Source organism: Haliotis asinina, chromosome 5 (assembly GCF_037392515.1).
Source record: "Haliotis asinina isolate JCU_RB_2024 chromosome 5, JCU_Hal_asi_v2, whole genome shotgun sequence".
Lineage (NCBI taxonomy): Eukaryota > Metazoa > Mollusca > Gastropoda > Lepetellida > Haliotidae > Haliotis > Haliotis asinina.
In genome coordinates this window covers 64,724,443-64,751,986 of record NC_090284.1, presented here as the reverse complement: position 1 = coordinate 64,751,986, position 27,544 = coordinate 64,724,443, and the positions used below count along the sequence as shown (strand labels likewise).

At 40.3% G+C, this 27,544-nt stretch overlaps 1 protein-coding gene across 1 annotated transcript in view; it reads left to right on the top strand.

The window, feature by feature from the left end:
* Window positions 1–27,544, top strand: part of LOC137285051 (advillin-like) — a 79,100-nt gene that overhangs the window by 13,974 nt on the left and 37,582 nt on the right. Inside the window, exons 3-12 of the mRNA XM_067817241.1 lie at window positions 2,750–2,821; window positions 5,195–5,272; window positions 7,914–7,966; window positions 10,582–10,687; window positions 11,451–11,561; window positions 12,787–12,853; window positions 21,537–21,675; window positions 23,163–23,241; window positions 25,217–25,315; window positions 27,065–27,221. Coding sequence (XP_067673342.1) covers window positions 2,750–2,821; window positions 5,195–5,272; window positions 7,914–7,966; window positions 10,582–10,687; window positions 11,451–11,561; window positions 12,787–12,853; window positions 21,537–21,675; window positions 23,163–23,241; window positions 25,217–25,315; window positions 27,065–27,221 — 961 coding nt within the window. The remainder of the gene's footprint in view (window positions 1–2,749; window positions 2,822–5,194; window positions 5,273–7,913; window positions 7,967–10,581; window positions 10,688–11,450; window positions 11,562–12,786; window positions 12,854–21,536; window positions 21,676–23,162; window positions 23,242–25,216; window positions 25,316–27,064; window positions 27,222–27,544) is intronic.

The window sequence follows — 27,544 nt, the reverse complement described above, 5'->3', positions numbered from 1 at the left end:
AATCATACATTGAAGACCCAAGAGTGAGGGTTTCTACATACCACTGAACACACTATCACCAAGATGGCTAGCGACCAGCATTCTAGACACAAACTGGATTCCCGATCATTAATAGTATACTGTGAAAAACCAAGGCAGTAACAACTGTGTAACTGTTTATGGTGGAGCACGTGGAAGACAAGCAGTTACTCTCCCCAATGCAATAACAGGGTCGTAATTGTCAGCGATTGTTTTAGTCAGCATTCAGTTTCCGCCGGTATCCTTGACATGTTTCAAGGTCATCGGGTCAGAAGTGGCAGAAGCGAACCCACAATTGTTGGGTTTCTACAAGTGCACCCTATCTCCACCTACACCAAGGAAGCAAGTGCATGAGCCTGGAGGCCTGCGTACCGTTATGTGTACATACAAAAAATTGTGAAAATGTAATATTTGTAGTACAGTCGTTAAAACCTAATCCCAGAGCCCAGCCAGATTCAGTTACATCGTTTTATCTGCTACCACGAATTTCGCGCCACCCTGAAGACGTTTACTAATCTAGGCAATATTTTTCCGATCATTATCCGCTTTTGTCCATGTGTATTTCCTATATGCATTTCTCTCTGTCCACTAGACGCAAACTGACGCCAGTTTGGTGTCAATTTTGAATTCTTAACATAACAGCACCATGAGCCAAAGAAAAAAAGGAGGAGTACTTGCTGAGATGTAAAAACATTGGGCGTGGTTACTTGAAAGTTGCGCCACAGGAGACAGTTATAGAGATTGAACGTTTAGGCTGGGATTGACAGTGTAAATTGACTGTATTTTATTTTCTCACGGGAACCGCTTGTTTAAGATAGTTTTGCATTTCTACTGTAGGAGATATCAATATCAAAGCATAAATAACATTAACTTTCCTTCCCGTTCGTGGACACAGACTGGAAGTATTTGAACAACAATGTCACGCTGACCTGCGACTTGCTTTCCCGGCTTGAAAAGAGTAGGTTTGGTGAGAAGCCTGAATGTATATCTGTGAAAAACATGGCTTCACATAACGTTCTGATATACGAGGGAAACAGACACTCTGCAATAACACTTGAGCAAGACATGCTGTTGGATACGCTCTCCCATCGTAAAAATCTGCTAGCAAAAACTCCGCTGAGCACAGTGGTCTTAACGCTTATGAAAAGTACTGTTCTAAAGGGACTATAGTCAGTTGCAAAGATGCCTTATAGCTGTATCAAGCATAGATATTGGAGAAATATAACAAAAAACATTTTTAGAGTATGTGAACAAGGAAGTGATGCATGTGACCAAATACTAAATTCAAAACAAATGGGACGAGATGTATCTTTAGGTCCAAGGACAAGTCAGCCGTGAAACATTGTTAACTTTACGCCCGTACACATGCCACCTTAACTCCATTAGGGCCATCATCGTAAGTAGTCGCTTCCAGAATGTATTCTCAACATGTCCCCAAGGCCGTTATGAATATGTGCTACTGATATGAACACATCTTAATGAAACTGTGCACCTTCATTTTGTCACTTGCTTGGTGTCAGACTGTTCATTATTCTCGTGTCAGTATTAAACAGCCTTTACGCACACATTACACACATTACACGACCGCCATGTTTCATAAAATATTGTTTCTCAACAATATTCATATGATTATGATTTTATTATGATCTTTCCATCAGAACTGCCTAATGGCTGTGGTAAACGGCCTCTTAGCGATACATTTACACAGCTGACATATCAATCATTGAAGATAATAAGGTCTTGATGGAGGAAACTGTGTCAAAACAGGAATTTTGTGCAGAACATAAATGGTGCGCAAACGGCACGAAGCGTGTATGAAATGACTCTGCGTCACTACACTGCCATCTACAATGAAAGCTGAGCGTATGATCTTGTTACTGGGGTGATAGCTGATTACTCTCGTATCTGTAGTTTGTAATGGTAATGTTCTAAAGGAACTTGTTAGACACAAACCGGATGTATCTATGCTGGATGTGACACAAAGTTGCTGTAATGATTGAGAGGCAGGTTGTACTGATAGTGTTCTGAACGAATATATAACACTCAAGTAGAGGCATATGCAGTGTACAGATACAGATTTAGTATGATGGTTAAACATTCAGATTGAACAAAGGATTTTTGTGGCGAAAGATGTTTTCACATATCATGAAAAAACATTATATTCCGTCATGACTTGTTTGAAATGATATTACACACTGTCCATGGCTTGTTTATATACATGACCTTCGATGACTGTCCTAAATAACCACGGAAATAAATACATCTAGCAATTCTATAGAAACCGAGCAGAAACATCAAACATCAACACCAGAGGCTACTCAGTACGAGTATACGCTAACACAAATACCATAGCGCGAAAAAAGGGAAATATCGATGACACGTATAGGAATGTATCAATGAATGGCTTCAGTGATGAGCACGGGGGCTCAAAAAAGTCAAATGTAGTTCAGTCGAATTTACCTGAGCGTAAAACGTATAACACTTACACACACAAATAGAGCATGTGTCCTCTTTGATCTTAAAGTCATTAATATAAAATATGAAAACATGCCGAGTTCGATTGTTCATAGACTGTCGTTCGTTATGCACAATTCAGTCACTAGATATATGATTGTTCCTCTATGAACCTTTATATTTGAGGAGCAGCTGATGGTGAAGAAAAATCCAGTGTTCTGTGTTTGCCACAATGGCATTGTTATGTAACACAGCTGATTGAATCCATGTGTTTCAGACAAAGCAAGTGCCAAACTCGAACAAATACCAGTGGGATGTGCACTTCTGGCTGGGGGACACCACTTCACAGGTTGGTATTTGTAGGGTTAATAATTATGTTATATCTTTAATCAGTGATGACCGAAATGTTGATATAGAGTTGTGAGTATGACAATCGACGTGTGTGTGTGTGTGTGGGGGGGGGGGGGGGGGGGGTATGTCATCACTTACATATGACTATGGTAATACAGATGTAATACTATGGCCATATAGTTGTGAGTTTATGACAAAATGGTTGTGAGTGTATGACAATATACGTATGTATGACACCAGAAACGTAAGAGTATGGAAATGCACATGTCAGAACTTTAGAGTATTAAAAGCTAGAAGTGTGGACCCTTGAAGATCCGGGGTAGATCTGATCTTCACCAACCCATGCTTGTCGTCAGAAGCGACTAATGGGATCGGCTGGTCCGATTCGCTGAATTGGTGGACAGATGTCATCGTATCCCGTTAGTCGATGCTCATAATTTTGATCACTTGTCGGGTCCAGACTCGATTACTTACAAATCGCTGTTATAAAACTGGAATATTTGCTGACTGCGGCGTAAAACTAAACTTACTCACTCACTAGAATCGTGATAGTATGACACAACAGGTGTGAATACAATACACATGTGAGAGTATACCAATGCAGCTATGTGTGTATGACAAGTCTAGTGGGATGGTATGGTAATATATGCATGGGTATATAGTATGAGTGTGACATGAGTGTATGACAGTATAAGCAGGTTAAAATAACGTTTGACAGTATATATGTGAGAGTGTGACGGGTTTTATTTGGTGTATGACAATACAGGGTACAGAACATGAAATTCAGATGTGACAAATGTATGTGTGATTTTGACAAATGTATATGTGATCTTGACAAATGTATATGTGATCTTGACATATGTGAGAGCATGTCGGGTGCATTGTTGTAGCAGCATAACAAGGATATATGAGAGTTGACAATATCAGTGTGAGAGCATGGCAATATGAATGTGAGAATATGACATTATAGTATGAGAGAGTATGTGAGAGTATGACAGTATGAATGGGAGAGTATATATGACATTATAAATACGAGAATAGGCCTACGTTAATACAAATGCAACTGTCTGGCAAAACATATTTTGATTGTACAATTGTATGGAGTATGATATTACAGGTTTAAAAAGCAAACACTGAAATGTATTGCAGATGTTGATGGAACCCATTGAAATCAGGATAAGATTTTGTCAAGATAATTAAATGTCAGAATTCAGTTCCGCTACTGAAGCATTAAATATTTGTATAGTGAGTCACAGATAGAAAACCATCAATACTTTGTAATATACGGAAGGACACAGGTGTTAGTATCATTGATATTTCAAATTATGTATTTGAACACAACCATTTTTCATTTGGTATATTTTTTTAACAAATACAGAACCATTGTTCAGATAAACCGATACACATATCTTTCTATAACCATGTGATTTTTTTATGCTGAAAGTACATATGTTTTCATGGATCACATTCAAACCGGGACAGTTTAAGTCGTTCACGTGTCTCGTGGGGGAACATGGGTTGATGTATGCAAGTCAGGGCATATTGTGCAAAGATATAATCACACCCCTACCTTGTATGAAATATTGTAAATCATAACAGCAAAATAGCAAATATATTTATTTCCAATCACAAAATTCAACACCTGTGTATTATGCAAAGTTGTTTATGTTCTTTATAACTTTTAAAGTGTTGAATAAAACATGGCGCCACAAAATCTGATCTTGCAGCAGTTTTGCGAAAAGCGACCAGGATTGCGGTCATTTACTCACAACTGTGTCCGACAGTTGTATCAAATAATGACCTTGACGTCAACAACTGCATGTCTGTCTACATCCTCTCAATACCACGTGGTTCTACAGTTAGTCATGAATTAGATGTAATACAATGCGCGGTCACTCTCCACACAGACAATGGGCAGACTGGTCAGGGTTAATGTCGTCATGTTTTATGGAGTATACGGACAATGACCTTACCAAGAAGTTAACGACATTTATATCCTTGGATTGGAAATTCTGGCACATGCGTCACATCCAGATTAATCCAGCGTTGAGAAACAATGTCCGCAACTGATTCTTCATATAACAAAGTATTACAACAGGATTATATTGTGGTAGACAATCTTACAGATAATGTATGAGAGGTCAACAATCTTTAAATATACTATAATGTACACCTTTTTGTTGATTTTATTGTTTGCGTCTTAAGCAGTAAAACAACCTCTCGAAACAATCCAGTGATTAACATCATGAGCGTCGTTACGTACAGTCGTCATGCGCCGACGACGTAGAAATATGTTCATCATGTCAGCGAAAGTTTAGGATGTGTTTTATATAATGGTGTATCTGATCTGACATCGTGCGTTTGTGTGCAGGACGAACAGGGCGTGGCAGCGTACAAAACGGTGGAACTAGACGACAGCCTTGGTGGAGCCCCTGTCCAGCACAGAGAGGTGAAACGTTTGTCAAGCATTACTTCAGTGATTAACGTCAAAATTGCTTTTGTTTTATAGTGCTGGCTATCCGCTGAGATACGCTGTAGCTTGTAGCTGTGAATCTCTCTCTCTCTCTCTCTGTCTCTCTGTCTGTCTCTCTCTGTGTCTCTCTCTCCATATATATATACATATATATATATATACATACACACACACACACACACACACACACACACACACAAGAGAGAGAGGGTTCTCGTAAGCCTAATTTATCGTAACTTCTTTCTATGTTAGAGTACATGAGGTGCGAAAGCTACTAGAAAAGTTGCAAAATCTTAGGCTTACGTGAGCTTTGACCTGGCTAGCTCATTCTCAACACATTGGTTGCGACCAAAGTTAAGAATGCTTAAGGTTACGAACGCTTCGAGAATTAGGGCCATGGTTTCTAAGTTGCGGATCCTGCCGCAACTGTAGCTCCTAGTTGCTTATATATTGTTCAAGTATCAGTCTACAGCTGTTCTAGTTAAGGGCACATGGTTTTCGTTGGCTGCCCATGCATGACAACATTCACAGTGTGTCGCAATCCACTGAGCTCATAGTCAGATGGGGTGCACTGTCAAATGCTCCTCAAGGGGGATTTTAATGTATCTCTTGGGAAAAACACAATTGTCATTTGATAGTATGTATCTTTGACAAATGTGTTTGTGATAACGTGATCATACCAAGACGTGTTTCTGAAAAGCGAGACCGACTGTGTTCTGCTGTCATTAGTGCTGACTACAGTTGGTTTTCCATATCTCAGTATCTCACCTGTTCTTCATCTGCAATCTCTTCCTCCCATAGCGTTATCTGGAAATCAGCTGACACCTGGACCACGGTGAGAACAGGACATCCAAGTATCATTGTCACTCTCTCTACGCATATGAATGAACACCACACCACCAACTGTTTATAAGCGAATTCAGACCGCGAAATCATTCATTTCATCAAATGACTATAAGGGTGAAATGCCAAAATATTAGCATCTGTTTTACATTAGATACTATCAGTGTTCCAACTCAGATCAAACGACACTCACTAATTACTTCAGGTAGTTGCCGGTAGTCATTAGTCGTCTAGATTCACAAAGCAGAGCCAAAACGTGATCAGGATACTATGGCTACAATGAATGAGATCACACGTGTTACATATCTCTGAATAATATTTTGAAGTTTGACCACATATCAATTGTAGTGACACACATACCATAACAACCAGAGTATACTATGCCAAGAAAGATACGCATAGACCAGAAATCTGTTGCCAAAGTGTTGTATTTTCAAACATGTATAACTCGTCCACAAATGCATGAATGTTCACACAAGAAGAAGGCACTGTCTATACAATCAAATGGATACTTTTTAATAACGGAGACGATGAGCGCGATTGTGACGACATAGCACGACCCCGACGTCGGGTTTTCGGACTCAACCAATCTTTTTCAACCTGCTCCGTACAGTTTGAACTGGCACACTGGCTGCTGTGATCTCACCCGTGGCTGTACAATCACGCTAACATAGTACCCAGATGTGCCAATCTTGGACTACAGTGCCAACTCCCGAGGTCTGCCTGTACGGGGACAGTCAACTGTTATACCTGTTTGGTTGCAACCATCCGCAAGCCGTGATATCTTGCTCAGACTAACATTAAGGCAACAAAAGATTGGTAATCACCAGCATGCATTCTGTTAATAACAATGCCATGTGTCGCAGAGTCACGACATGGCGTAGTGATATGACCTTGACCCTCCTTCAAAATGATTGCCAATTTCCCCCAAATAATCTGGATTTTCATTACCAGACAGTGTTTGTTCATTGCTCCACAATTTCAACTGGAAGTTGATTTCTCTTTCGTTGTTGCGATGTCTTTTTCATCCTTGTAAGAAATCTCATCAAAACCAACAATTTCAGGTAAAATCGATATTTTTAACATGTGAAAAATCATGTTACCAACACTTTTGTTACATATTTTGACGCTTGTTTGAACGCAAGAGTTGATTAACAGATTTTTTAAAAAACAAATTGCATCTGCATTTCTTTTTTGGGATAGTATATAATTATAGTGAAGAACACTGCGCATACTCTCTCTCTCTCCCTCCCTCCCTCTCTCCCTGTCTCAAACACACATGTGCATACATACTTATATCAAAACATACATGCATGCATACATACATACATACATACACACACACACAGAGTGAGAGAGAGACAGACAGACATAGAAAGAAGCGTTTGAGGCAGGTTAAAAACTGACATTGTGGCATATGTACAGTATTAATATCCCAATGTTTCAACTTCTCATCGCCATTATCTATATTCATCTAAGTCCACTGATACTCCCGTTCATTATAAGAGCACAATTTTCAGGTACATCTATCATACATGTTACCACGGGACGAGGCAAGTCAGACACCACGAACAAATACCTCCCTTAAATCAGCCTTATCTTGACTAGTGATGTGACAAACATGCACAGCTGTCCGTCAATGTAGATCCTGTTATCAAAGTAAGAAATTACATGCTGATTTCGATTAATGATTGCTGTGTTTGCAAATAGATATTCTATGCAGAGAAACTGTACAGAACGATGGATCAAACCACCGGTTGGGTATATCTTTCAGGTTCAAGATCATGAATCTCAGCTGTTCCTATCCTATTTCAAAAAAGGAATTAGGTGAGTTTCTATCTTCACGTTTTACATGGTTGTATGGGTGTCGAGACATTATGTGAGTGACCGTTGTTTGAAGTCGGAATAGTCGGAATAGTTCCTTACGCATCAAAGAGACATGTACACGACTGGACATGCAGACCAGTGGGTGATAGCATGAGCAACAGTCCATGTAGGATATGTAGTCTCGGAACCAGCCCTGGAGGCATGCACGGTTGCAATGGAAGTGACAACCGCATTACCTTTTTCGAACATGTTTTAATTGATTTGTGGCTTGGCAGTCTTGCTCTTGTGTTTCGATAAAAGTCTGAAAAACTGAAAACATAGATTTTTGTTACAATTTTAAATCAAAATGCAGCAAAACAACACTTTGATTTGTCGAACCTACTGCTGTCACGAAGAAAAACTGGACCCGGAAATACCATATTAACCATCATTCAGGGGTTGTGACGAACCTCGGATAACTGGAAGTACTTGTACATGTCCACTGAACACACAAACACAAGGCCTGTTGGCCTGTATAACTAAAATACTGGTTGTTTACTCTCCCCAAACAGAAAAAAGCATTAATCCTTAATCTAACTTATGTTCATAACACGAATGAAATGTATGCAGGCAAAACCACTGGGTATTTATTATGTTCGTATACATTCTAATTATTGTAAATCACAACATAAGATCATGTGTGCTATAAAACAGTCTAGGATACTTGTATATGGTGCGGGTTGATACGACAGGTTTACGGATCATGGGATGAGGCTGTATACTGTGATTAGATCTTCTAACAAATCCCATTCACTCCACACAGGTGGTGTTAATTCCTAAAAACTCATCATATTTATGTTCTTCTTTCAACAACCAAGTCTAAACCGCCGTTATAATTAACATGTAGCAGTTTATCTGTACTTTGGATCAAGTTACTTGAGCTGGCATCTTTTAAATTAAATCTTTCAAGTTGCAGTTTAGTCGGGATACGTAATTTGAACTTGACTAGTCATTCGCGCGCTACACATCTTCAGCCGTATTTCTACTAAAACCAGTGAACTGCACTTGCTTCAAGGCTTACCGAAGGTTAGGCCCATGGATTATGGTACAGTGGAAGCTGTCAAAACCGGGAGCTGCCTAAACCGGATTATCTCTTCAGTCCCGATAAGTGACGGGTTAGACAGCTTCAGTTGTAATTATGCTATCCTTTAAAGAGGCAAGTCTAGAAACGTATATAGTAAGGACTCCACGTATACTCTGTTAGGGGTTTAATATATTTTTTAGATTTTATTATTTATACTATCAATTACACGTATTACCTTAGAGACAAGTTTACCAGCGAATCTACCTACTCAGGTGAGATTACTGCACAGTTAAGTCATATTGTGATGTTATTTCGTAAGAACGAGATTCTCAATGTCGGGGCTTTAAGTAGGACGTTTTTCACATGCATCAAAGAGACAAACATAAGTTAGACCTACCACTCCATACGTCCAAAGCGTGCGTCAGAAATGTAGATTTCAAGCGAAATGTACATGTTAACTACACATGTTTTACTGAAGGATGTACTCAAGTCAAAGCGCAATTAGCAACGTTCCTGCTTTGACGACTAGACGTAGCTATACCGGTGGTATGGTCTCCGTACAACCTGGGGCCACGTTTTAATTGCATCAGCTGAAATGCAAACAACGACGCTGCTAAAGACGTCGATGCCAGCACCACGAAAACTGATACCCATACATACACTGAAATTTGCTTTAAGAACCAATGATTATCTCAACTTGATGAGGCATCAAAGCATTTGTGACACAAAATAACTTTTGTTTTATTTTTTAAATTTGTTCTTTCATTGTTCTTTTTGTTGGTTGTACCAACACTGCTCTATTGTCAGTGTTTACGCAATAACTGTGAGCATGTGTTTCACAGCAATTTGTTTGCGGCTTTCGAAACAAACTCATTACTGCATCTCGTTACCTTTAGCGGTACGGGGCTTCTATTGACAAGGAATGGTTAGCTGTGAGGTCTTAACTTACGCTCTTTAAATGGCATCGGCGAATTTTGAGGTAGTCTTTCAAAAATCATAAGAATTGTTTGGAAAAAGATCAAGGAAGATGTTGGTTTTTTCCTTATTTTAAGATAATAGGAAACAGAATTGAGTAATATCCAAGGAACACGTGTATTGCATACATCTGTGTTTTGGGGCTAACGACTTTAGTTGCATTGATTCCCCTTGACATGTTTATGGGGAAGAACAGTTTATGGTTGATTAGATGAGCTCCTTTACCATTCAGCGAAACGCTCATATCCTCTTACAGTGGATCTTGGATGTTGAGAGGCTCGGCTAGTCATCAGACTGAAGCTGTTTCGTCCCCACGCTAGAATTTCCACCTAAATGCCGTTCACACCGTCGTTTGACAACACAAAACAACATGTTTAACATTAACAAAACATAAAACGATCCATGAGATAATTACATATCAGTCGTTTAGTCAGCATGTTATCACCAACGCGCCGGTAACCCGTCTACAATTATACATGCCCTGGTGTCAACGTTTCTTATAGGTAAACAGTACAACGAAGCCTGATTTCTGATCTCGGTTTACATGTCCGTTTAATTTCCTGGCTCTATGTTCTAGATATTTAGATGGCGGGGTGGACTCGGGGTTCAAGAAGGTAGAGCGGGACAAGTATGAGACCCGACTTCTCCACATCAAGGGGAAGAGGAACGTGAGAGTCAGACAGGTATATGTTTTCCTTTCTCTATCAATACCACTGAGGTAGTGTTATGGGTAGCGTGGGTGGTCATCCTGACGCAAGCATCTGGATGACCTATTGATGTGCTATCTTATGAACATTGTCATTCCTATCTGTTGACTTCTGAGTTATTTATTTATGTTTACATTTACGCCAGGTCTTTAAATTAGCTTTTGAAACGGATAAACATAATATTGGAATGAAATCGTATTATTGTTTATTAAATTTATGTATATTTTTGGGGTCGGGGTGGTTGGGAGCTTGATATGATCAATACTGGGTAGTCAGTACATAGAATCCCCTTGATACACATCTTCGGCCTTCATCACCTGGGCATGTCCTATACAAACATCTGACACCCTTGAGATATTTAAATTCTGTTCGATAGCGTTTAAACCCGTCAACGTCATAATTCACCTTTAAGTGATTTACGTTAACGTGTGTACGCAAGCGTCAGATTTCGAATTTCGTTGCAAGCATAATATTAAAGTACAGTCAAATCTCGATGGGTCGGATGCCGGTGTCTCGAATATTATGCTTAACTCGAAGTACTTGTCGGTCCCGGGCATTTTTTCTTCCATCATCCTATTCATCGATAAGTCGAATTTTTAACTTGGTTCCCAGGGATTTGACTCATTTGGATTTGACTGTACATGGACTGGGGATCGCTCACTTTATAACTGTTTACGGTTTGAACTTGAGTTATGTCTGTTCAGCATAGATTTCATAAATGACCTTTATGACCGCGCAGGTCAAGTGTGACGTCAGTTCCTTGAACCAAGGGGATGTATTCATCCTTGACTGCGGCCTCATCATGTACGTGTGGAACGGACCAGCCAGTAGCAAGATGGAGCGAATCAAAGTAAGACTTACCGGACATGATGGACCGACACCTGTTTTCTCCTGTTTCTCTACCACTCGAGGATTTGGGAGTGTTGCGTATCTTATACAACCCATTATGAGAATGGAATAATGAGGACGCGTCTTGTTTGCATTGTTTGATGTTTCGCACATAAGTCAACAACCTGTGACTGACATTATGAGCATCAAACAACGCATTTGGGATTCTCTGATATGCCATAAGTCACGTCAATGAGACTGACCATCCGATCCATTTAGTCGCATGACTACAAGCATATGTTATATGTTTCGGGCAGAATCCCGGAGTCTGGATGATTTGTGACGTCATTACACTTTGTATAAGTGTCGTGCACGGCATGTGCTCATGTCAACCATTTGTATGCCTTGATTATTAACATTATGCCGTGGTAAAGTTGACACAGACCTGGGTGAAACAGGCATTAAAACATGCACTCACTCTATCACTTGTATTTAGTGATTCTAAGCAATTATGCAGACGGGGGACGGAAATCCTTTTTCGCCTTGTCTGTATAGATCGATTAGTCAGGGGTGAAAAAACATTGGTACTTTCTCTAAAAAATACTTCTTGACATGAAACGTGTACCAGGATATATGTGGGATGATTGAAGTATCCATCTCGATACTTTCTAAGAAGCATCCGTCAAGCCGTATTCAGGGTTGGAGACTGTCCCCAGCATGCTGCTGAAGGTAGTGGGAACGTGGGTGATTGTGGGGTGTCTGCCTACCCCGGTTGGAGCTGATGCTCATGCTGTGACGTGATTTCACGCCACTCTCGGATTTTGTAGAGTCAAAATAGACCAGTAACAGCTCAGTGAACAGGGCCGGCGTGATGAGCTAGTGGATAACGAGTTCGCTCGTCACATCGAAGCCACCTGTTTCATTCCCAACACGGTTACCATGTATGAATCCTATGTCTGGTGTCCCGACCAGCTGTAACGTTACTAAAACGGCGTAAACTGACTCACTCATTGAGAACAGCGATGCTCCGCGAAACATTTACACACTCACTCTTAAGCATGCGTTAACAACTGTCACTATGAATTTTTATGTCGTATGAACTGGCTGAGTACATTGTCTAAGATATGAGGCGTGGTTCAATGTTTTCGTGTTTACTTAACAGGCAAGGCCTCAGTTTTTATGATAGGCACACCTTATGGATGACACCTGACAGTGGCCATTGTGACCAATTTGGTGCATGTTTACAGGCTGCAGAGGTCGCCAAGACAATCAAAGATGAGGAGCGGGGTGGACGAGCCACAATCAACATTATCGGCAAGTACCCACTGCAGTCTCTTTACTTGATTCATCAACAGTTTCAGCCAAGCAGTGTGTTTCAAAGGCTATAACGGATTTCCATCTTATATAATAACAAGATTGGATTTTAAAGTTCCAAAGTTTAAATAAGTCTCTCGCAAGTTGCCCACAATAATGTTTAGCATTCGGTGAATATACATTCACGACTAGTCTCCCTTGATGTCGCGCACACTTGTTGATTTTATTAACGCTTAAAGGAATCTTAAAATGAGAGAGACAGAGGCTGTTTTAAACAGTGACTCTGTGGGAGGTATATGCAAACAGATTGTTTTGGTTTTTAGTGATTTACGTTGAACCTTAATAATCCGAACAAATCATAACTTTTGACGGGTTTTAATGTACAATTGACAGGGAAGAAGGTAGCAGTCCACAATGTTTCCAAGTACATGTATGGAGTGAACCTGCTAATCTGGCTGAAATGGCATCTTTTAGATTCAAATTTCCTCAAACTTTGCTCTAATCCATCTTGAGTTGTGCATAGTTGTGTGAAGTGCAATGCCCTTCAAATTCGATTCGACCAAAATAACTGCCATAAAATGTCACAAATCGAAATCCAAAACACGAAATTTGACCCAAATACATCACCATGGAATCACCACCCTCCTGCTTGTGTCCTAGAAGCCATCACTCAGTAAAACGTATACTTTGATTTCATCAACATCTAAAGTGCTGAAATATGACGTTTGCAACATGAAGACATCGGTGGATGCCATACATCGGAGTCCCTCTTTAAAAGAACAGGAAGCCGTATTTCATGAGTGACACCCTATCTGTATCCTCTTATGTGCTCTTATTAAAGTCTTAGAATATAAGCTTTTGATTCACACAAAGTGTAGAGGGTGTAGCATGTTGGTGTAGCATGTTGGTGTATACCGAATAACAGATTCATGTGTCATCAAAGGTGGCGTAATATCGAAGCAAAACTGAATACATAATTTAACGGATTTGAAAAACAACCGGTATTGTCCCTATCGTTCTCGACAGAGTCACTGCTACTTGAAAATGTACATGATTTATCACCTTACACTCATTATGTCTGCTTGTCATACCGTGGAGGCACTCCTTATCCTATCGGTGCACTATCTAAATTATACGTGTCTGACATAAGAAGTTAGGTCGGCTGTAAGTAAGTTGATCTCGCTTTTGTCTGAACATGTCGGTGAACATTGGCCCGAGAAGAACAATCAGTGATATGACACTATCTACACTAAGTTTAGTTCACCTAATATTGACCTTTGCTCAATCCAAACCTTCTTTATTTTTTATTCTTCTTATTATTATTATTATTAATCATTTTTTGCTGATTTTGGAGATACATGTAATGTGTCAGCTAAAAATCATGTTTAAATGGGACTGTCAGTACAGATGTGTGTAAAACGCTTTTACATGTAAACCCGTCCCGTTGGTCTTGTTATGTGATAAAATAATATATTTACCATTAGCGAGTGTGTATATTGTGAAATTGTGCTTTGTCGACTATTCTAAATGCTGAATGTTCGTTTCAAGAAAGGGCACGTCTAGCTTTGACAATTATCCACGTTATATACCACCGTGTCGATCACTGGTTGAGGGCCTCCTAAATTGTAACGTAAGTGGTATTACATCTTATCACCAACATATCCAATTTCTATATCCCATACATACTGAAGAAAACAAATACCGAATCACATGAAAGCACAAGTACTCCTACATGTCCCAGGGTGTTTTTTTTCACAACATATGCGGTACAAAGCTTGTGAAGAAACCTTGGGCAAAAGTGAAGGAACACTTATGCTTTCGTTTGATCCCTTGATTCCTTTCCCTCAGTACAGTATATTTACCACTTGACAAAGGTTAGATTAGGTAACACGTAAGGTATTCATGTCAGAGGGATGGGCTCGGTGGATTGGGTGTTCAGTGTCAATGTCTTGATCGATGCCGTATTATCGGACCCCGAGAGCGTAGAACGTTGTTGGTGATATCAATCACTGATTTGTCTTGTCGAGATTAGAATACCTTGATATAGCTAGATCAAGGCTGACTGCTTAACAACTAAACTTATTATGTAGGCATATTTTCGGTTACCTGATTGGTATAGAGGCGATCACGTGACCGTCGATAGAACAGCATATTGACTCTAAGCCAGATCCGACCAAAAGTAATACTGACTTGCATTACGAAGACGTCACTCTGTTGTTTACATGTCACAGTATTGTTGACATAACGTGATTAGTTTGCAGTGAAAAGAAATACTTTTCCTGACTAAGTGGACTTGTTGTGTTTTTAGCCATTTTGTGGTAATTACATAATAAAGCAATTACAGACTGGCGAATTCGGTCAATAATATATTATCACATCATGTCGATAGAAATGTGGCGTTATATCAGTTCCGAGTAAGGTTCTTGCAGAATGATTTTACTTAATCAAAAGAAAACAGTACGCATCGAATCGACCTGTTTTATTTATGTGAGATGCCACGGTTCACGTTTCCTTGCTGCCATGTTGACACCAGCCGATCGATTGACCTCAATGCAGCGCACGTTACTAACGACTTGACGATGCACGCTTTTCTCACTTCGTGTGGTCACCGAGGTGTGGCGGGTTAATATGACTTTTGCTCTCCCTTCTTGCGGATCATGACGTGTGTAGTCACGTGAACCAATCAAAACTCGACATTCTTACATGAGGTTGGATAAGATTCGTAGAACATGTGCAAGTATTCACATTGATTTTACAACATATGCGGGCATTCATACTGACAGATGATACATGCGAGTATTCATATCAATCATTGAAGCCATTCGAGTATTCACACGGGTCTCAAAACACACAATAATTCAAATTGATCTTAGAACATTTGTGAGATGTGAGCACACGTCGGTATTCATATTGTTCTCAAAAGACAATGAAGTAATCACACTGAACATGTGTGAGCATTATCATTAATCGTATAACACGTGTCCCCATTCACAATAGTCTTAGAACATGTACACAAGCGAGTGTTCATGTTGTTTGTAGATTACTTGTCAGTATTCATATTATTCATAAAGACAAGCGAGTAAGTACACTAATAAAAGACACATGCCAGTATTCATATCTGCGTTAGAGTGAGCGAGTGAATATGATTTTCCGTCGCTTTCAGCAATATTCCAGTAAAATTACGACGGGGACACCAGAATATTTACGTTAGATCATATTTGACTATTTATACTGATAACAGAATATTAATCGTTGATCACATGGCCAGAATAGTATTAAAGACCACGATTCTACATGAGCACAACGTATAGATCCCATTTTTTGTCCACGCCGCCATGATACTGAACCCAAATGCAGCGTAAACCGTACTCACTCACTCACTCACTCACTCACTCACTCAAACCTTTCAGACTATTCCAACAAACGGTAGTAAAATCGGCAAAGTTCACCAAAGGGATGCAACTCTAGGTAGCTTCTTAAACACGTCAGCGTGTAAATGTTGTTAGCGTTCGTTCGTCTGAAAGCCATTGATCATTCACACGGTCATGGAGACGGAAACATGTACAGTAGTTGACAACGATGAGGATGTCTGTGTTTGGATGAAATTGCCAACAACATGTACGCCTGCTTCCGCAACCAGCCATCCACAATGTATGTGACCGTGATTCGGCATCTTTAAAGCCGACAAATATCGCCGCAAATGTTAAGTTAAAACTGAAGAGCTTTAGGCAAATTTTCAAGTATATTTTTGTGAATATTTCGATTCATCGTTGTTGCGTGTTCGTGAATGGCTTCTTACGTGAGGCAGTGTGTTAGCCTTGATGTTAAAGTGCTCTCCTGTCCCGTTTTAGTGCAGTGTGTTAAACCTTATTTTCATATTATAACGTTGCTTGAGTTAATTTCACAAAATCAAGGATACAAAATTACAAATTATATCATTTGTCTAGTCTAATGTATGAAAGTATAAAAGAAATGTACACTTGCATCACGAAGTACTGCCGTCTGTTCTGCTGCAACGAACTGAAACTTGTCAGACTGTCGCCAAACTATGTCCACCTTCCCCTCACTGAGCGAGCTACAACAGAATCTCACTGTCCCTGTCTGGTATACAGCTGTATGGATTGGATGAAGGAGTGATTAGCTGATGTGTGAGGTAAGTAGCTGCAGGATGGGTAGCTGGTGTGTGAGTAGTTGTAGGATGAGTAGCTGTTAGGGTAGTAGCTGGTTCGTGATGAACTGATGTGTGCGTACCTCTTGGGGGTGTAGCTGATGTGTGAGTAGCTGTTAGGGTAGTAGCTGGTTCGTGATGACTTGGTGTGTGCGTAGCTCTTGGGGGTAGTAGCTGATGTGTAAGTAGCTATAGGATGAGTAGTTTAGGATGCGACCCTAGTGTGTTGTTTGCGAGTAGTTGGAGGTTGACTAGATGCAGTCTGAGTAGTTGGAGCGTGAGTTGTTTTTGAACAGATGACGTATAGGAGCAACATGAAGTGAGAAACGGATTCGACATTAGGGGGTTCATATCCCGAATCTGAATTTTAAAAAGTTTTTCCATTCGGGCTTCATGATGAACAGAATATTTTTTTTCAGATTCGGGATTCGAACCTCCAATCCAGCATCCCGAATCCGTTCCTCACTTCATGTTGCTTTATGTTGCTATGTATAGGTAGATACAGAGGGGGCTTCAATGTGTGAGTAACTGCTCGCCCCGATTACACAGAGAGGGAAGTTGATATAAGGTTAGCAAGTATCAAAAATAACAAACATATCAGTACTTTATGTATGAGTAGCGTTGTGGGGATCTGTACAAGTGCATTAGTACCCGATCGGTGTGTAACAGATTATTTTGGTGACTGTTGTGTAAGTACACGATGCTTCAGTCGCCGAACGATCTACAAGAAGGAGGAGCTAGCCGACTGTTGCCTTAAACCTCTGTCTTTGACTGCCTTACATCCCTGTCTGTCTATACCTCTTTGTCAGGTTACCCTACAACCCACCTCTTCAGCCCACCTCTCTCAAGTTTGCACCTCTCACCCTCACCCCCTCCAGCTGCCCCACTTCTCTCTCTCGGGTTGCCTTACATCCCTGCCTTGTGTCGCTTTACATCCCCCTCTCGATTTGCCTTATAGAACTTTCTCCAGTTGCATTTTCGCCTACCGGGTAGAGCGAGGGATACGTTGTCAGGCCTACGATTGCCACTATCTCATTTCGAGTAATAGATCCTTGCTACCGTTTCATCTCTAAACTGATTACTGTACAATCCCGTTGCACGCTAATGACGAGTTCCGATGAACTCCAACCTAATTGTACTAACAGTGTGGCCATTCCTGTGTCAATCTGCACATCTCCACAGGACTACCCCATTCCGAGGATTCTGCGCAGTTCCCCGCTGTCTGTGATTCAAACACAGCATGCGTGGATCCTTGACTCTCATAATCCGATTGAAAACAACCATCGCTGTGGTCTCCTTCCAGCCTCATGATGGCGAGTAGGCGGATAGTGTTGAGTGCCTTTTACCTGCTGTTTCAAATATACAAACGAAGTGCACGCTAGATTGTTTTACGACGTAAATAACTTAAAACTATCCATCCAGTGATTTGTTACAGCTGTAGAAAGAAACCACAATCAGTGTGTATCATGAATCCTTAATTGTTTTGTTTGTCTTGGGAGCACTGTGTAAGCCGTCAGTCGTTGTGTACGTAACCATGGCCGCCTCGTTGTACCACGAATGACTTTAATCTGTGTGTGAGGCAATGTAGTTTTATGCCAGTATTCAAGTCATTTATACCAAATGACAAGACAAGACTGGGCGCCGCGAGTACATACAGAAAGCTTATACACCTGATCTGGTGCATATGAATGAAAAACGGGAGATAATTGTCTCGACCATTGACCATGTCATAATAAAACTAAAAATGCTTTATGGTTCAACTTCTTTATTATACAAGGTCACAACGTTTCGAGACAGTTCCTAGTCTCTTCTTCAGGTGAAGCATTTTAGTTTGATTCCACCAACTTCTAAATGCCTTTGAAACAACTCATGTCATAATACAAGATGAGCTCGTTCTAACCGGAGTTTGCTGTGCCTGTTATTATGAGTACATACTAAGGAATGATCGGATCGGAGTATCCGATTGGGACACGACGTGTGGTACTAACTCATGTATATTCACGTCGATATATTTTTAGAGCTGTGAAGATCTGGGTCATGCTTTGGTCGTCAGGAATCCATGCTTGTCATAAGTGTCGACTAACGGACTCGGGTGTTCAGACTCACTTGACATATGTCATGGTATCCCAATTCGATGCTCATGCTGTTGATCACTAGCTCGACTCGCGTATTTACACACCGCGGCCATATACTTGGAACATTTTCGAGTGCAGCGTTAAACAACAAACCAACGGCATTTTATTGCAATAATCTCGATGTCAGCGTCCATACCAATGTAACTGTACATCACCCGCAATGATACTGAAGAAGTGGTTCTATCAACAGTATTTATATTCTATAACTACGGACACTGGTATATCTGTACGTCGTTAAACCGAACCTAATTTCTTACCAGATTACCCATATCGAAGCCTCTTTTACTTAACAGTTTTCAGTTAAACCGGTCTAAGAACGAAACACACAATCTTGTCCTCGATTTTAAAAATTCTTCAACGTCTTTATAAGAACTTTATAACGGTACATAAATTCGATTGTTGTGAGTATTTCGTTGTGTTTGTTTTAAGTAACATTTATGAAAAGTCTAAACTAACAGCGAGTATTTAACATATTGCTATGAAGTTTTAAACATACCTGATATTAAGTGGCGTATCTATTACAACTAATATCGTTGGTATCGAAATGGGGAAATTTAATTATTGCCTAACTGACGTCGAACTGACGGGCTTTCTCAACTCTTCGACGAATGTTGCTACCCGCGCTGTCAGCGATACAACGCTTCACACTTTCCAGTGTGTATATTGTCCTAAGGCCTTACCTGAAGACTAATCACTAGACGCTGACACTTGGCGAAACCTAGTCTGCTGCCGTTAAGACGAATGAGGGGTCGGGCTATACATTAGCTATGTATGTCACGCTGATAACGCAGGATGGTGTAATATAAGTACTCTGTGACAATTATGGCTTCATATAACAATGTATCCTGTTAAAATTTGAATGAAATATCCGTTCACAATTTTTAATGCACTGATATAAATCACGTCTGTTGACACAAGTACCTAAAAGACTTTTGAGATAACATTTGTCACGTATCCACATGTCGAAATTGTGCTGTAAAAGCATTCAGCTTGTGACGTAAGCAAGCATTTTTCCATTGATATTTAAAATAGTTGATTCAATGAAAAATGTCACAAAATTCTAAATTGGAGTGATGACCCGCCATATTCTGTTGCATGTTGCCAAGACTTCATTCGGTGCTGAGTAGTCATATTTGTTTCCAACTGTCTAAAAACACTGAAAATTTGCATTTAAAAAAGTCGTTATCAAAGCGGTGCTAGTCGTCAAAATGTTGCAAACTTGTTTTACCAAAGGTTTGTTTTCTTAATAATCGATGTTCCTCACACAGTCATCCTGAGTAAGTACTCTTCCCCTATGCTTTGTTAAACTTATGCACATTTCTACAAAACTGCGCAAAAAACACGTGTCACTTTATCGCTGAAGCATCTACGCCTCTTACAATATATACTAAACTATTCTTGTTCTCTAAACAGTGAAATCGGCAACACCAAATGGCTTCTTGTTGAAAGATATTTTGAAAAACGAGCTCCGTGTTGCTGAAGAGTAGGAGAAACGCGTAGTATTTCCTCGGTCTGTAGGTAAAACTTGTCAGTATGTAACAAATTGAACTTGAAATATATACCACACTCACTTAAAATGCTATACACACCACGAAAACACCCCCAGCGATGATGACGTTTGATTGACAGGTTTTGATGATAGATTATGTTCGTGTAATAAGTTCGTCTGTTAGTGTACATTGTAAGTATAGCAACAGATGGGATCTTGGCCTTGTTGTTAGTGATTAGACATGACAAATGTATATTTTGTACAGCCGTTGAAAGAAGAGTCGGCAAAGATAAATGGATAGATTCACTAGCATATGATATGGCTTCTTTAGAAAGTTGGCCTCCACGGGAGATATTGCTCAGGCGATTTCATGTGACATATCTTTTGGAGACATCTCCACAACGAAACTGCATCCAGAATTTACAGAAGACGCTTTACGTTCACCTTCCAATGACATCACACTTAAATACTGAAGACATCGGTTGCGCACGAACGCACGCACACACACATACATATTCTAACTATCGTCTGAGTCTTTCGGTTAGCCTTGTGGTTAAAACGTCAGCTCGACATGCTGAAGACCCGGGTTCCATTCCCAATATGGGTGCAATGTGTCAAGCCTATTTCTGGTGTCCCCGACTAAATATTCCTAGACTCCCGCAACCAGAGGAAGCTGTTCATCCATATATAGTTATCCCTCCCCACTCACTCAATGGCGTTCGTGTTAGCGTCATCAATACCGCTTTTTCATGCTAGAGTGGCACCAGTCACGCTGACGTTCATATTTCCATGTAGTTTCTAAAACACACATGTTGCGTAATAAACGCGGTAGTGTATATGAACGTGTTCAGGAATGTGCATAAAACCGGATGTCCTTATATTTCACTTCAGACGACAGATGGGACTGTGATCCCAAGTTTTTCAACTCTTTGGGTTGTCTTGCTTCTGAATGCTCCATCAAGTCAGCTGATGAAGGGGGAGACGATAGGGAGTTTGAAAGGGTAGCTCAGGACACAGTTACCCTGTACAGGTAGGATACGGGTACTGTCACATGACAGTTTCTACCCTTCTCGTCCCGTGAAGATCCGGATTGGAATTGATCTTCACTAACCCATGCATGTCATAAGAGGCAACTAAGGGGATCGGGTGGCCTGGACCAGATAATCCAGTGATCAACAGCATGAGCGTCGATCTGCGCAATTGGGAACTAATGACACTTGTAAACCAAGTCAGAGAGTCTGACTACCCGATCCCGTTGGTCACCTCTTACGACAAGCATGGGTTACTGAAGATCAGTTCTAACATATATACATATGTGAAGCCATTTATGTGAAGCTCCATATATTGCCAAAACCCTTCTCTTTCTTTTGATGAAACAAAACACATTCAACAGAATAAGGAGAGCAAAATGACCCTTCCACGTTCCTGCATCTGTACACCCCGCGTTCACATTGTTTGTGTGAACCACGATTCATATACACACTTTATGATGTCGAACATGAATATTATCATGAGCGGTATAAACATGCATAATCACTGACAAATCCTACTGAACCGTCAAAGCATGATTCACAATCTGTGGCATTACTGTGGATGGGTTCTTTTTCTTATCTGGTTTTGTTGTTTACATTTATGTTTTGTTTCGTTTTTCTTGGCAAACGGTAACTTGTTACGCATGAAACAGAATGGCAGTTATGTATCACTATCCTTTTGTGAAATGCGTTAGACATTGGTTTAAGCCTTAACGTATCATATGCAGGTATAACATGACATCAGATTATCTACCCCCGTAAAACATTGCTTCATTTGTGCTCATCAATGTACATTAGGTTGCAGCCTTGTCTTTGACGGACACTCATAATCCTTATTAATGAAACAAAGCTGGCATTGATTGTGTTGTAAATGTCAAACTTGCTACAGATACCTGTAACATACCACGCGGAGTTATTTCTGTTATTTAAATACGACAGGCTAATATCTCTATTTTTTCCTCGGAAAATAGGATTTGTTTCTAATTCTAACGTGTAATAGAAGAAAATAAGGTCAAGTATACTGGACTGTTTTACAGTTTCATATGGGCAATATTGAGATTGCGTGTGGATATTTTGCAACCCTTTGCAGTTATTCCACGGAGGAGTGTGTCGGACGAAAACATCGTGCATGGCGCAATATATATGCTGAAATCGTACACCAACGCCATATGTGATGTGTTGTCATCGTTAGTCAATTTAAAAAAAAAAACAGATAATAGATGTTATAGAACATCCGATTTTGTACCAGGCTCCATGTCTGTCATCTGTCATGTCGAGTTTTCAGAATGACAATAGCAATGACAGACTCACCATAGCCATTTGAAATTGGTCTGTGATTTTATTACTTACTATTAGTTCAAACCATTTTATATATTCGTGACAACTCAGTTGCGTGACATCGCCACCCAGATGATTCCTGAATCTTACACCGTAATATATAATACTTGCACATAAATGTAATGTCAATATCGCTTGTATATTTCAGAGTGACGGATGCTAGTGGCAGTCTGGAAGTGAATGAAGTGGCCTCGAAGCCACTGAAACGAGAAGATCTGGACTCCAATGTAAGAACGAGCATTCACATGTCACTAGCAAATATGAATTGAATGTGACATATGAATGTGACATAAACAAACATCAATATGAAGTGAATGTGACATATGAATGTGACATGAACAAACATCAATATGAAGTGAATATGACATATGAATGTGACATGAACAAACATCAATATGAAGTGAATGTGACATATGAATGTGACATGAACAAACATCAATTTCAATTTTGGCTTAATAGATCATTGAAAGTGGGTATGGTTTACAAATCTACTTTGTTGATTATCCAGAGGGTAGTTATGGATGTACAGCATGAGTTTCTCACCTAGTACCCATACAGGGAATCGAACCCCTACCTTAGTATGATGAGCGGGTAAATAAACCACATGGTTATCGAAACACCCATATGGAGTTTCTAAAGGAGCACGTTGTCAGTCAGCAACCTTTCACTGCTTAAATAACTCTGTGAACTTAAATCTTTAAATTGATACGTATGAACTATTCGTGAACACAGGCAGATACAGATGATATATTGTGCACCCTTGAACCTAGGTAGCACCATTTGTGTGAGTGGTTTCCTGTGTCACCGCACGGGCGTTGGGAAGTGGGTGCGTCAGCCGTCACCGACACAGCGGGGGCGCCCCCTATCAGCGTTGATGTCATACAACTCCCAACACCGTCCTGTTGGCAGACAATGTGAACTTTACGTGTCCGCGTATCTTGGATATTTACATTAGCCATACCGGGTGTATATTTTCTTCTAGAGTTTTAACACAATTTACGTCAAATGACGTCACCTGATAATGACAAAAGAGGGATTGCTTTGAATTTTATTTGATCGCGTGAAAGTGTATTTGTAAGATTAAAAGGCGCGTGTTTCAGCGATGCTCTGAAGTCTTAACTCTTGTATGCAAAAACAATAAGCTTCCTGTTCATTGGTGGCATTTAGAACACGCCTGTCGAATTTCGTGTGATATGTTGTGATACTGGGGAATTAGACCTTAGTGTTGAACCTCATGAAATGGGGGATGTTTGTAACCTCAGACGCCTATTGCCAAAGAGAAGGCAGCGTCATAGTCAGAACTTCGAAGAAACCTTTGAAAACTTTAGATAACCTCAGTAATATTTTAGTCGATCCCAACGTAAGTGAGTCCGTTATATTTGCTAGTCAGTTTTTGTAGGTTTGCGCAGTGATGAAGTAACACTGTATATTTGTTTGCTCGAAATTTGAGCGTTAGAAAACAGGTCCTCTTAACACTTTCTGTTTGTCCAAAACAATACATCACAAGATATAAGGTAATTTAAAATATTTCAGATTAGTAGAACACTTGTTGGTAAAAATGAAAACTAATCATGTGCGATTCTGTATGCATCTAACGGGAGATAAAAATATGAAGAACAATCAGTTTGGTGAGTGAGTGCGTTTAGTGTAGTTTCCCTGGAGCCATATCCCAGCAATATCACGGCGGGAGACACAAGAAATACCCAGACTTCGTTGATCGCGTATCTTATGACTCATAAATTAATCACTGTTCTTAATCAAACTTGTTGATGTGGTGAAGCAGGGACGTAATTCAGTGATCTGTGAAATCCCAAACAAGAATCTTCCAACTGGCAATATACATATACATGAATATATATATATATAAGCCCGTGTTGTTTGACTGAATCGATCACAGTCATGTCATTTGACGTTTCTGACGTGCTTTTCACGATGACCTGACTTACAGGTACAGACATACCTTAGAATGTCCTTGTCATCTTTTATTCACAAACGAATCTTGACAACGAATAACGGAACGTGTTATAAAAAAGACATTGTTGGTTTGTTTTCTCAAATCCTCCGGAAGCATTACTCCACCATACAAACTGCCCCCCTTGTACACAGTATCAAGTACAACAGGGCTCCTCTTGTCCTTCCTAACTAAAGGCGGATTTCATAGCCACTGCCTTATCTTTCACATTGATAATAATCATGTTCCAGGACTGCTTTATTTTGGACTCGGGACCCAGCGGGATATATGTCTGGATCGGGAAGAAGTGCACTGGGAACGAGAAGAAGTCGGCTTGGCAGAGAGCAACAGTAGGTCCTGGAGTGTGTGAGTGCGTGCATGAGTGAGTGAGTGTTTACGCCCTTTTGAATGACTCTTGAGCTATATCACGGTGTTGTCAACGTAAGCTGGGATCGGGAAGAAGTCGGCGTGGCACAGAGCAACACTAGGACCTGGAGTGAGTGGGTGCGTGCATGAGTGTGTGAGTGTGTGACTGACTGAGGTTTAGCGCCTCTTTGAATGACGCTCTAGATATATCAGAGTATTGTGGACGTAAGCTGACAGTTGCGTCCATAGTGACGCGGATTTCTTACGCTTACAACTTTGGTGAAACCAACAAGCATGACAAACCTACACATATAGTCGTGGAGCCCTTGGATTTAAACCTACAATTCCAGCATCCTGAAGTCTCTAAGGGAAACAATCCTGAACAGCCACATGACGAGTGGATACCATTCCAACCAAATTCCACAAAGTAACCCCATCTCCCTCAAACGTAACGCCTCCATTGCAACATTACTTGAGGCTCGCGTTTAGATATTCAGGCAGTTTTGTTTACCTATTTCACAAAGCCTTGGAGATGCGACCGAAAAAGTCCAACTATGCTTGCGTTAGCACTGCCTGTTTTCTTACCTTTTCCACGGATTGCAGAAGAGGGAAACGTTGCAGGAAACATAAGTACGCTCCATTATCGACTTTTTGAGCTATAGGTTGTTAGAAATAGATAGAAGAGATAAAGCGAGGGGTCGTGTAGGTTCACCTTGCAGGTGCAGAATGCATCAACTAATCGTCTCTGTAGTAGACAAACACAAACATGCAGCCTCAGTAACATGGGCATTTTATGAATAGAAGAAATGAAATAACTATTCATGGTGTGTTAAGAGTGGAAGCAGATTACACGAAGCACCAAAGTTTCCTCGGGTCAAGATATGGAGTCTTTAAATATCTGTCAGATTTGATAACTGTGCCGTGTTGGTCTCAGTTGCCGTTAGAAATGCAGTATAAAAGGAACAGCACTGTCGACATGTTTTCTGGAGTTGAATGTTTGGTGTCATTTTGTTGAAAGATTGTAGCGACAGTTGTTTATTTAAAATGAGAAGTAAAAAAAGGTGTTCGTAAAGAAATATTTCGTATTGATAAAACCGGCAACAGTCTCTCCGCGGGTACAAGAAGTGTCTGCTAAAAGCAGTGTCAATTGTACGCTGTATCATCAACATCTGTTTATAAATCCTTAAACTATCTGATATTAATTGATTGTACCAGGTGCTCGCCAAACAGTAAGCATACCCTGCCCGCGGGTTGCATATTTCACAACCGCCTGCAAAGGAAAGTCAAATAGTTACCTGAAAAACAGGTGGTACAAGTCAAAATATGGAATGGCATTGTCACCGACGCGTCAAATCGTCAAAATGAACGAGCGAATTTAAACAAAAAACTGAATTAAATTAATCAAGATAGCGAATCCTCATAACTTTACCTTACCAATTGTAAGTTTAAATCTCAGAATTTAATTCTAATTTTTATTATCTTAATTCGCTTTATTTGATTTATTTTTTTGTTTAAAGTGAAATTTATCGGTACGTTTTCACGGCAAACAGACTGTAACTTTATACGTGTTGCGTCCTTCTTCTGTGATGGGTTTCCACAGTGACCAAGTTTGGTGAAGAACGGCTTTGAACGGCATGCCTTGTGTAATGGACAATTTGGCAATGATATTTAAGCGTGTGTAACTTAGGTTCCTGTATGGTCGCTGAGTCCCGATGTATATTTGTGTTTTACAGGACTTTTTGAGTATGCGAGGGTACCCCGAGTGGACGTCGATCACCCAAGTGGTGGAGGGTGGGGAGACGCCGCTCTTCAAGCAATACTTCTCCACCTGGATAAGTCCTAACACCCAAAGGGGGCTGGGTCAGGTCTACAAGACCAACAGAATTGCCAGTAAGTTCTTTCTTTACGACGAGTGAGGATGATTTTACGCCGCTTTTGGCACTTTCCCTGCAATATATCGGCGGGGGACACCAGAAATGGGTTTAACACGCTGTATCCATGTGGAGAATCGAACCCGGGTCTTCGGCGTGGCAAGCGAATGCTTTAACCACTAGGCTACCCCACCGCCCTTGTTTGCGATGGGAACAGCACCCAGTACACGCTTGGTAATGCAGTTTAACCTTGTAAATAAGTATTACTAATGGTATACAGCTGTGCCGGAATGGTAGCAGCTGTGCCGGAATAGTAGCAGCAGTGCAGGAATAGTTACTGAA